Source organism: Hyaena hyaena, unplaced genomic scaffold (genome assembly GCF_003009895.1).
Source record: "Hyaena hyaena isolate Hyena2069 unplaced genomic scaffold, ASM300989v1 scaffold_682, whole genome shotgun sequence".
Taxonomy (NCBI): domain Eukaryota; kingdom Metazoa; phylum Chordata; class Mammalia; order Carnivora; family Hyaenidae; genus Hyaena; species Hyaena hyaena.
In genome coordinates, this window is record NW_024081315.1 from 101,395 (window position 1) to 113,923 (window position 12,529).

The 12,529-nt window shown below is 42.0% G+C and overlaps 1 protein-coding gene across 1 annotated transcript in view; it reads right to left on the reverse strand.

Annotated features, from left to right (window-relative positions):
• Nucleotides 1–6,109: 6,109 nt before the first annotated feature.
• The window catches only part of ELP3 (elongator acetyltransferase complex subunit 3), an 84,931-nt gene continuing 78,511 nt past the window's right edge, over nucleotides 6,110–12,529 (reverse strand). The window contains exon 15 of the mRNA XM_039217370.1: nucleotides 6,110–6,489. Coding sequence (XP_039073301.1) covers nucleotides 6,413–6,489 — 77 coding nt within the window. The 3' untranslated portion in view covers nucleotides 6,110–6,412. The remainder of the gene's footprint in view (nucleotides 6,490–12,529) is intronic.

Below are 12,529 nucleotides of genomic sequence, written 5' to 3' on the forward strand. Positions count from 1 at the left end.
GAGCAGGGGATGGTCAGAGAGAGAGGGAGTCACAGACTGAAACAGGCTCCAGGCTCTGAGCTGGCAGTCAGCACAGAGCCCGACGCGGGGCTCGAACCCACGAACCGCGAGATCATGACCCAAGCGAAAGTCGGACGCTTAACCAACTAAGCCACCCAGGCGCCCCCATCTTTGTCTATTTTTAAGGTTAAGTTGAATCCCTTATAGGCAGCATACCACTGGATCTTGTTTTCAAAATGCTTTCAGCTATTTTATGTCTTTTTTAGTGGAGAATTTAATCCATTTACATTTAAAATAATTACTAATAGACAAGGACTCATTATAGTCATTTTATCAATTGTTTAATGGCTATTTGGTAGAGTTGGTGTTCCTTATTTCTAATCCTGTTATCTTTCTTTGTGTTTTGATGTCTTTTGGTATCAGTATGCTTTTACTTCTTTATCATATTTTTGTGTGTAATCACTATAGGTTTTTTTTCTTGTGGTACCATGAGGCTTACATAAAATATCTTGAAATAATAACACCCTATTTTGAACTGATTAAAAGCTTCAATAGTATTCCTAAACTTTATAATTTTACTTCTCTTCCCCCTCACAATTTAGGTTATTGATGTTATAATTTATTGTGTAACCAATAAGAGCTTATTGTGGTTATGGTTATATTTACATTTGTTTTTTAACCTTTAAACTATAGTTATAAGTGAATTATGCACCACTATGACCATATTATAGAGTCTAACTTTGACTATATACTTATCATTACTGGTGAGTCTTATGCTACCATTTTATGTTACATTCCCTGGACAGACCATGCCACCTGGCCCTGCAAGTGAACAAAGCAGCAGCAGTCATCGGTACAACTACTAGGGTGCTGCAAGCATGAACTGAGTCTGTTAGGATCCTAGTACGGGTTGTGCGAGCTCTTCCCCCTTCTCCATCACAATCAGATTCCCAGTGGTTGAGCCCTTTATGTTTCCCTGAAATCCCCACAGGGCTCCCAAGAAGAGATCCACAATGCTGAGGAAGCTGGGTGTCTGCTATAGGCTTTCTTTTTTTCACTGGAGGGACCACAGGCTCAGGGCAGACCTCTTGGTGTGGTGCTGTGCCAGCCTGCATGAGGGGCAATACAGTCCACATGTACCACTCCTATTACCCTTCAGATGCAGACTGTCTTGGTCTCTTGTGGTACAGAGGATGGTTCAGCCTCATTCCCATGTTCTAAAATTCTCTCAGTGGTATGCTACCTATGAATAATTATTAGCTGTTCTTGTGAAGGGGAGCAAGTCAGGAACAACCTCCATCACCATCTTGTTGATGTCACTCTCCCCTGTTGTCTCTTCTTATAAGGACACTAATATTGGATCAAGGCTTCCCCTTATGACCTCTCTTTGCCTTAATTACCTCCTTCAAAGGCTCTATCTCCAAATATAGTTACACTGGGCTTCAATATATGAATTTTGGAGGAGGGGGATATAAACATTCAGTCCATGACACTGGTGCTTAACCAATTTTTCTGTGAGTGGCCATCTGGGCTGTTTCCCGAGGAACTCCAAATGACAGTCTCTTTTTATGTCCTTCCTCTAGGGCTGGTTAGATTCTTCAGAAGGGTCTTTCAATTTCTAGTCTGTAGGGAAAGGTTTCAGCTGCCAGTATTCTGAAAACCGAGTTGGAGAAGTTGAATGGGAATTTCATCACTCACTATTTGGTGTGCATGGGTTCACTTAATCATCCTGATTTTTGGCTATATTGCCCCAACTTCAACTTTGCCTAGAGTTCTCTCATTCAAAGACATTTGACTCTCTTCAGGAAATAAGCCTCCAGGCCATTTGTGAGGTGGGAAATGACTTCCATCAGTCCTTTATTTGGCTCTTCTTTTCCTCCCCAGGGTCTGCTGCTGTCAGTTCCTGTGGCCTTTGGTTTCCGTGGTATTAACTGTATTATTGGCTGTGAGCTTTCTCCATTGCTCAGTTTCAAGTGCTCAGTGAGTTACTACTATCCATCTGCTTTATAGCTTCCAAAATCTTATCACTTTTTTCTCTTCTGTTATTCCTGTTGTATGAATTTTTAAAAATCCCCTTTAGTCTGTGTGAGTTTTGGGTGGGAACAAAACCAGATCTGAGTATTCAGTCCTCCATTTTAACCCAGAAACTTCCATTCTTTTCTAAGCAGTAACTTCTGGAATTAGTTTCAGTTCTGTATTTAAATAGATTGATTCCTTACTGCTGGTTCTTTCTTCCCATATTGCCCCTAGTCCCAAGTTCTGTATATGGATGTATTTCTTGGCTGCATTTCTTCATCAAGTAGTTTTTTAGGGAAGAGCTTATGGGTGGTTGTGCCAAGAGGTAGCTTGAGGTAGGTGGGGTGGAGGGGAGATGGTGTTCGCTAGGCAAATGTAGCTTAAAAGAATCATTTTCTAACCCAACTGCCAGCCTGAACCTGTTTGTTTAGAAATTTAGAGTCCTTAAATCTTTGCAAGTTTGTGAATGCCAATTTGTTAACTTTATGAACTCTTCATTTCCTAGTTTTGTGCACTTGGTTAACTTAACTGTTTGGGACCTTAGTTTCTAGTTTGTAAAATAAAGGCCATAAAACCTCAGAGGGTTGTTGGGAGGGCAATACCAGGAGTATCTGTTCAACAGATACTACTTCCCTTTCTCTGCCCTGCCCCTCCCCCTTCCAAGCATTCTCTTTCCTCAGATGGATGTATAGGATCCTTTGCCCACAGCTTTAGCACCCCAAATATGCAGTGGTCCGAGATGCTGTGGAAACAAGCGTCAAACCCAGGCAGCTAAAAGCCAGGCTAGCTCTTCCTCGAGGTTCAGGTGCTGAGCCCTTTCCATCTGCCCTGGTTGGGACAGCAATGACAGTGATCTTGTGCTCATGGCTGCAACCTCACAGACAAGATCATCCTTGAGATAAAAGCATAACCTTCACTGCAGGGCGTTAGTTGGCAAAGGAATCTGACTCAAGGCAGTAATTTCCATCAGGGGAGAAGAGATAAGGTATGATCACTTCTAATCTCAAGGGTATGTTCACGCTCCAGTGCCTTTCCGTGAACTGGCCGCTCGACTTTTTCATCATGGGACTTGTTCACTGTCAAGCATGCTGCTGCTTTTTGAATGAAAAAGGCCAAGTGCCAGACAGGTCTGCTCCTTCCCCGGCTCCTGCAAGGTGAGTTGTGAATGAAGGACGGAAAGACTTGGGGGTGGACACAGGAGAAGCCTATCGTGGATGAATGAATGCTTGTAGAAAAAAAAAATTTTAAAGGAGTAAACCTTAGTGTTGAATCAACTTACGTTGGCAGCTCCTGATTCTAGCTATTGTGACAATAACACAAGACATTAAAGATCTGCTTATGTAAACTGTGGCATCTGCAGATGATAGAATATTATAGATCTATTAATTATAGGTAGTTATTAAAAAGGATTAAATGGATTTATGTGGATAGACACAGGAAGATGTATACATTTGGTCAAATTACCAAGGTTACAAAGCAACATGCTCAGCGTGAACATTTTATGTAGAATTATGTAGAATTGATCACACGTGTGCACACATCACAGGGGATGTTCATCAGTGTTTATTTTACCACGGTTGTCTCTGATGGTGGATTTCAAGGGACTCTGCGCTTTATTGTTTCATTTCAATTAATTACAATGAACATATATAATTTTTAGAGCCAAAAGTGATATTCACTTAAAGTACTCTTTGCTTTGCATTCTCTCATGATGACCTCATTCACTTCCACTATGTGCAGTTTTAAAAACTGGGAAACTGGGGTGCCGGGGTGCCTCAGTCAAGTGTCAGACTTCGGCTCAGGTCATGATCTCAGTGTCACGGAGTTTGAACCCTACGTCGGGCTCTGTACTGACAGCTCAGAGCCTGGAGCCTGTTTTGGATTCTGTGTCTCCCTGTCTCTCTGCCCCTTCCCTGCTGGCGCTGTTTCTCTCTTTCTCTCTCAAAAATAAACAAATATTAAAAAACATTAAGAAAACTGGGACAACAGGATTTTCCTCACAGGCTGTTTGTTGTGAGGATGAAATACTATGAAAGCATTGTTGCTCGAAATCTGTGAGCTGAACAGCTTTAAACAGAAGTGGACTGAAATTTTTTTACCCTTAAAGCAGGAAACGTTTGGTAGAGTGGGGTGAGAAAGGCTGAGTCACTGACTTGTGTTTGAATCCTAAATCCTTTATTATTTATGTATTTATTTAATTTATTCTGAGAGAGGGAGCATGTGTGTGAGCACGGGAGGGGGAAGGGCAGAGAAAGAATCCCAAATAGGCCTTGTGCTGTCAGTGCAGAGTCCCACATGGGGCTCAAACCCACGAACTATGAGATTGTGACCTGGGTAGAGGTCAGACGCTCAACCGAGCTTTAAAGGTTGCGAGCTGAGGCTGGCAGGATCCCACCTCCCTGATCCTTCTTAGGAAGTGGCCCATGGGACTGGGGAGCACACGTGCCCTAGGGGGCCAGGCTGTGGAGGTGCCCGGCACCACACATGTGCCTGGAGAAGCCTTTGGTGGCCAGAAGAGCAGCTGAAGTTTCCAGTGGCAGAGAGGCGGCAGGAGTTCTGCAGGTGCAGCTTTCAAACAACTTAGGAGACTAAGAAGGCTGAGGATGCGCTAGAAAGAGCTATTCTCCTGGGCCTGGAGATGAAAATCCAGATGGAACACTGGCTGATTCTCACTGGAAATGGGCATGTTTCTAGGCAGTTTGTTTGAAAATCTTGCTCTAAATTATCATTTTAGAATAAGCTTTTTTACATTTTTACAAAGGATCTGTTTGTACATTCCACATTTTGATCCATTTAGGTAAACAGGACCTTGAGGATGAGAAAATGGAGGCCCAGAAACTCTTGTGTAAGCCATGGTCACACTGCAGACAGAGGCAAGCCTGGGCTAGCACACTCTCCATTGTCACCCCAGTGGTGTGTGCCAACAGCCAATGTGGCACATGCACTGTTAGTTTAATAATTTTATTTTTAAAGGAAAAACAAGGATAATTGAGAAGTAGCTAAATTCCCTAGACTACACTCCCAGAGAGCCTCTGTAGTTCCCAACAACCCACGAGAGAGCCAGTGCACTTGCCCTGTGGCAACAGAACAAAAAAGCAAACAGCGCTCAGGAGGAAATAAATAGCGTCATAGACTGGAAACCCAAACCTGCAAATTCACAGCAAATGTCACTACATGTGTAACAGGGAGAGGAAAAAAACCTGACATGACTCTTCTCTGTATATTGAGGATTTTATTTTTTGAAACTTTCAGGGGAATCAATTCCATTTAATAAACCTTTGGAAAATGCCACAGAAGCCAGGGGCACAGGTGGAAGGCATGCTCTTGGAATTGGCCCTCTCCAGGCTGTTTCCTCTGCAGATCACCTGGAAGTTACAAAGAGGCAGTTCTCGAATACAAACCTTTGAAAAACATATTGTTCTCCTATTTTTAGATTTGGGCCTGTTTCTCCTGCTTTTTTTGCTTTCATAGGAGTTGAACTCTTATCTTTTTTCACTTAAAACAAACCAAAGTCCATCGTAAAGATATCCAATGCAGGAAACCGCTTCTGTGGAAGCAAGCCTTGACTTAGGGCCACACCAGCTCAGGCATGTGCACATTGGACTCTGCCCGCTCAGGACACACGAGAGGGGAAGCCTCTTGAAAGCTGCAAGTCTGCAAACTGGGAGTTGCAAAAGAGAAGTCTGCAAACGCTGCTGCCCACGGGGCTCCGCAGTGTCTAGAGTTTGGGGAGTACAGACAAGAAAAAGTGTGAAATAAAGGGTGTTTGCAATGGCCTACAGTAGACGGGAGACTCCCAAGTGAGAAAGGCTGGTTTTGAGCTTAACACACAAGCCTAAACTTCAATTCCTCTCTCCCCATCACACTGTTACTGCAAACATCAGCACGGGCATCAGAATTATTTCCCATTAATGAGAGCTCATTTTCTTGTGCCGGAATGTATAGAAAGGCCAGAGACCAAGGTCTGACAGTTTTCATATGTTCTAGCCTTTCTGTCCCTACGGTATACAAATAACCTACTCCTAAGTTTACTCCTCAAATGACAATAGCTAGTTTTACTTCATGAATTACGGCATCTGAACGAGTTGATTTGCTTTCGTCACTGTGCATGAGTCATGGTGGGTCAATTGCAGGCTTCATGCAGACTTTAGAAAGTGGATACATGACTCGAGGACACGTAGCGGCTCTGGGCACCAGGGGTGTGGTGGGCTTGGTCGGCCTGGCCCTGAAGGCAGTTTCCAGTGTCTGCAGCTGCAGGATGAGGGTGAAGCCCCCTGCCGGGGAGGCAGGGTAGTTCCATTTGTTTTACTCAGCCTCTCTGCTGACCATTCAAGGTATCCTGAATCTTTATTTTCTGCCAGGGGGGACACTGCCTCAAGGTGGGCCGGTGTGGCCATTATTTCAGCGTCTTCACCATGTATGGCCCTTGGAGTCTGTAGCCAATCTTTCTGTAATAATTCCTGGTGCCGACCCCTGTGAAGCAGCAGAAAATCAAAGTAAGAGTCTCTATTAAGCGTACTCTGTAAAACGCTCAAAGGCCAGCAGATGCTTCTCGCTCAGCTCCCCTCCCCAGCTCACATTCACAAACCGAATTCCAGCCCAGATCCAATCTCATTTTAACAAGTTTGGAACATCTTTATCATTTTGAATGCAGGCTGTATTAAACTATGGAAGCTTTGTATTTTAGAACCTGTGTATTTCAGTCCTGTTGGCATGCCATGGGAGGAGGTGGGTTTAAGTGTGACCTGTCCACATTCTAAATGGAGCCGAACAGTATCCATGTTTCCTGGAAGGTGAAAGAGAGAAGAGGCGGGGGAAAAGGTCCCCAAGAGCCTAGAGGGGGAAGGGGCACTGAACAAGAAGCTGTGATTCAATGTCAGTGCAACACTCCCTCACTGTGAGCGACAATATTGGCAAAATATGGGTCATATTAAATTAATGCCACTTAATTTGCATTTTATTAAAGTTTTGTGTTAACTGGCATAATTTTTTTATGTATGAGCAGTAAAAGAATTTAGCTGATTTAAGTCCATACTAAAGATCTTTCTTTCTTTAAAAGGGATCTACATATGTTTGAGAAACACTATCCTAAGCGATCCCTCTAATACTGTCCCCAAGAAGATGCTGAGCTCACGGGAGGATAAAGCATGGCTTATATGGTAGTGTCTACTGGAGTGGTTAAGAGGGGACAGGCTCTGGATCAGTTTGATCTGGGCCCATCATTTTACAGGTCTGTGGCCTGGGTGAGTTACTTAATTTCCTTGAACCTTTATTTTATCCTCTGTAATAACATATTTAACGTTTTAAGGATGTGAATACTAAATGAGATAGTCGACGAAATGTGATTAGTCCAGGGTCTGAAAAAGGCCAATTCCTCGGAAACATTAGCTGTTATTCTTATAAAGCTTTTTATGATCTGGTATCTTACTACATTTTGAGCTTTATGTCTTTTGCTACACCTATCTTCTTAAAAATTATGCTTCAGTCTTGGTGAACTTTTAAGTTCTCTGCACATTTCTGGCTCTTTTACTAGCTTCCATGTCTTTGCTTATGCTGTTCCCTGTAGCAATTTAATTGAACCTAAGAAGGGGGCGGTAGAAACCTCCACTTATAGGTGAGAAGCACCAGTAACAACCTGGACTTGCAATTGGCACCTGAAGTGAGGACATTTTTGTGGGCCTGAGCACTTAACCTGTGTAGGATCTGATGCTGTCTCCAGGATGACAGTGTCAGGATGGAGTTAAATTACAGGATACACAGCTGGTATTGCAGAATTGCTTGATGTGTGGAAACACCCTGGTGTCAGTAGCATAGGTATTCACAGAGTATCATGTGTAATGTGAATGAAAACAACAGCGGTTTTCTTTACAGTGTTCTGCCCCCCAGAGCTCTCCCTACGGTGGCCTGTGCTGCCATTTGCCTCCCTAAGTGGTACAAATTCTATTTACCTCGTGCTGAGTATTGTGCATGAAATCAAATAATTGTTAGCTCTTTCAAGTCTAGCCTAGTTCTTTAGCCCAAACATTTGCTATTTAAGAATAGAGCTTTCCCACCATGTTTTGTTTCCCATCCTCTTTGAAATTCTTCATTGTTTAGAAAATGGAACTGAAGCTGACACCATGGAAGTAACAGAACTATGTCATGTGATGACAGGTCACTGGACAATTTCCCTTTTAATTCAAGGATTACTGAGAAGACACGAGAGACTCCTAATGACAGGGAACAAACAGGGGTGACCAAGGGAGGTGGGTGGATGATGGGTATTAAGGAGGGCACTTGTTGGGATGAGCGTTGGGTGTCGTACATAAGTAATGAATCACCGAATTCTACTCCTGAAACCAATATTGCATTGGATGTTATCTAGAATTTAAATGAAAAAAAAAAAAAAAAAAAAAAGGATTACTGACGCTCCATCTTGCACAATTTCATCTTGTCTCTGGCATTCTAATCATTACTTCTGTTCAACATTGTGACTGGGATAGGGCAAGGGGGGAACAAACACAGAATATAGGTCAAGTAATAGCACAGACCCACTGAATACAGGAAGACAGCACAAAACCCCTAGAGGGGGTACAACCACTTTACTGTTTGCACTATATCCTAAAGCTCTTGTTCCAGAAGCATATCCTATAACCCGGCAATTATACTGCCGAGTGAAAAGAGAAATGAAGGCTTACATCCAACAAAAGACATTATTTATAATATCCAAACAAGAAATAAGCCAAACATCTAACAGTAGTAGAAGGGATAAATTACATTTTCACCCACAGCAATGGAAAAAGGAACTATCACTATCCGTATGAACATGGATGAACCTCAAAGGCCTAACATGTATGAAAGAAAGCAGATATAAAAGATCCTGTCAACACAAAGTACAGACACAGGTAAAGTTAATTTTATGGTCCTAGAAGTCAGAGCCCTGGTTACATCTGGAAGATGACATGAACTGAAAGAGGGAAGGAGAGTCTTCTAGAGGGCTGAAAAAGGTCCATCTTAATCTAGTCATTACATGGGAATATAATTCACATGCAAAAATTAATCAAGTGGTATGTTTAAAATGTACTTTATTGCATGTAATATCTCAATTTAAAAAAAGGCTCAAGTGGGGTACCCCACTTAATAGATGCTTCAATGTGTTTTAAGAGCTCAATCTGTCTAGAGAATTCAGTGAAATAAGAATAGAAGGAATAGGATGAGTGGCCCACTCCACATTGAACCCCCAACCTGGACAAACCCACTGCCAGGACACTTGTGCATATACTTCTCCCACCCACAAAGAGGCTAGAATTCATAACCCCCTTCTCCATGCTAGCTGCAGCCCTTACGTACAGTCCTGTTCTGGTCGTCACGCTATGCTTTATTTGACTTGCGTGTCTACCTCCCTTCCTAGAACATAAGCTCTTTGAAGTCAAGGAATTCCATCATCAACTTAATACAGCGCCTGGCATACAATCAACATGCAATAAATGCTTGCAGATATATTGTACTGTATTTGGTTATTATGTTTGGAACATACAAAAAAGTGTGTCCCCGGGTGATGTCTTTAAAAAAAAAAAAAAAATTGGGGCTGTATGTTAGGTGACAGGTAGTGAAAATAACTCATTGTAAAAGGCATTAAGGGCAGGGCTTTATCTAGTTTCAGATTTCCAACCTTGTTAAAGATTTAGAGGCAGCTTTCTGATTTATAGTTATCTGTTATAAAATTGCCCCCACATTTTAAATAAATAGTTTTGGCTTTTTCTATTTTCTAATTTCACAAAGCAGATACCATTTTCATGGACTTAATTTATTATGGAGAATTTCAGATATGTAAAAATAGAGATGAAATACAAACTTCCATATATCCATTACCCAGCTTCAACAATGATTAATTAATCTACCAGACTGCTAAAGCTTCTAGCTTTCTACTCATGTGAAGTCATGAAATACATTTGCTTTCCTTCTAGTTCTGCTCAGCTTGGTCACTGGAGACTAAGATGATGATATATTCTTTACCATTAATTACCAGACTGAAGATGTATGGCTGGTCAAAGTGCTTTACATCCTAAAACAGCTACAACCTGTACCTGTCACCAAAACCAGCTACAGAGGTGAGAGAGAAGCAGCTCCTTACAGCTAACGCAGGACTAGACAGCCCTTGGATAACTGTAAAGTTCAATAGAGTGTGCCCTGATTTCCCAAGCTGCGGAAAAGAATGGCATTACTGGGGTGCCACTAAGCATTCCTCAGTCATGATTCCAACTGAGCATACAGGCTCCCTGAGCTATTTCTGCCTTCATACAGGGCACGGGCCCTAGAAACCATTACAACTTGAGAAGAGGCATTCAGGCTTTGTGCTTTTTTGAAAGAAAGGTATATTTTCAGGCTCCTATCTTTGTTTTCACTAACATGCAGTAGCGCTGAGATGGAAAATCTACTTCTGGACCCTCTGGGAAGATTTAAGTATTTTGGGAAAAGGAGTCTGACCTCCAGGTCTGAACTCCAACATCTTAAAACAACTAGGCAAAAATACTCTCGTTTGTATTTCTTTGTGCCTCTTGTTTCTGGACAGCTCCCCCACCTCCAAGCCCCTGCTGCATTTCTACAATCTGCAGAACAGGCTGGTAAAAGCACTATTAGCCAGCCTGGAGGAGGTCAGGCCACCACCTGGGCTGAGTACAGGCTACACCCTGCTCCCCTCACCCCTCTGTGCTGAGCAGGGCTCTGAAAAGTCCTCCTCACAGTAACTTTCCTCTTGTTAGTTGGCCAACAACAAGCAATTACATTTCACAGCTGACGTCTGTCTGCCTCCTGGACTGACGTAGCCAGACTGTGTCACAGGCCTCAGCGTTAACACTGCTCCTGCCCTTGAAAAGAGATGCAATGGATTGTACCAGTAACTGAGTTCTCAACCTGATGGCCTGCTGTCTCTGCGAAGCCTGGTGGGCTACGGAGTAAGGACTTGAACCAATATGCTGCAGTCCTCAGGATGCCCGATAGCATTGTTAGTAGAACATTCGGGATGGGGAGGATTGGGAGTGGTCCAAATGCCTGGTTTGTTTTATCCTCCAAGTTCTGCAACCTACAACCCAAATTCACCTATATTGTGGGGGCCTTTTTCCTACTCTTGGAGGCAGGATAAATGTTTTAGCTTCACTGCTTTGCCAGATGTGATATGATGACATGAGATAAGGTGGAAAAAGAGTATCCTGACACATGCCTAGAGTAATATTCTGTGATGTGGCTTTCGTGACCAGGCTCTTTAGCTACCTTCAGCCCACATCACATTCCTGAAGCCAAACTTCAGGAATATGTTATAAAACTACCCTTTGAAACTTAAATCTGATTATTCTGAGTAGGTGCAAAAGACTGAGATGATGATTCATAATCATTAAAAAAAAATCAGTAAAATAAAAACAAACTGTTTTAATTACTTTTGGGTTCAATTAATCAACTATTTATTGAGTGCTTGCTATGTGCCTAACAGCATTAATACAAGGCAAATGTATTCATTAAATTCATTTGCTACTAAAATGAGACTTTATTACATCTCATTAATCTCTTAGTTGGATGGCACTATTTCACTCTTCAACAATGTGAACACAGGAGAGTTGGGGAAAGGTTTTTATTCTGAATGTCTGAAAATGAACCAATTAACTCAATGACCTTAAATCTTTGAAAGAGTTTCTTCCCCTTTGCTATATTAAAAAAAAACAAAACACCTTACAAAATTACCCATATATAATCTTAGTTCTTCAAAGCAGTTGATTACTGAAAATCATTAATATAGCACATTAGTACCTTATTCTCCATCATCTTGGAAGATACAGACAATATCTGAATAGAGGTGTAAGATCCAACCTGCTACCAAGCAGCCTAAATGTTCCTCTGTCCATTCTGAAATGCCTATACCAAGGTAATAGTGAACACAAAGAATAAAAGTAGATAACCTGTATAGCAGTTACAGAGAATCTAAATTAGGGATGACAATAGTGGTGGGTTATCCTATAGTTCTTAGAAAGGTTTTTTTCCTCTCATAAGGGTATCTGACATAGGAGAGCCCACAATCTTCTAACTCAAAGATGGACCAGCTCTGTTCCTACCAGTGTCACAGATCATTCTCACTACTTTGCTCATATTCCAAATCATTAGTGTGTCTCTGCAGAAGTTAGACTGTGCCATCTGCAACCTGAAAGGAAGTGGGATCCCTTCTACATACAGTCTTTCATTTTATTTTATTTTTTTACAAGAGAACAAATCTACACCTTTATTTATTTACTTTTCAGTTAGTTTAAATCCTTGAGGGGTACAGCATCACACGGATACTGTGGCCAATGGCTTTAGCAGGAAGGATGCTTCAGAATTTAGCAAGAACCATGCCACTGTTTCCATGAGCACGAGATACTTTTCCCCAGATTACTCTGGTTTTATTTGGTTTGCCCCCAGGAGTCACTGTGTTGTTCTCTGCTTTGTACACATAAGCACATCTCTTGCTTAGATAGAACTCAGTTTCATCTTGGGCATAAACACCTTC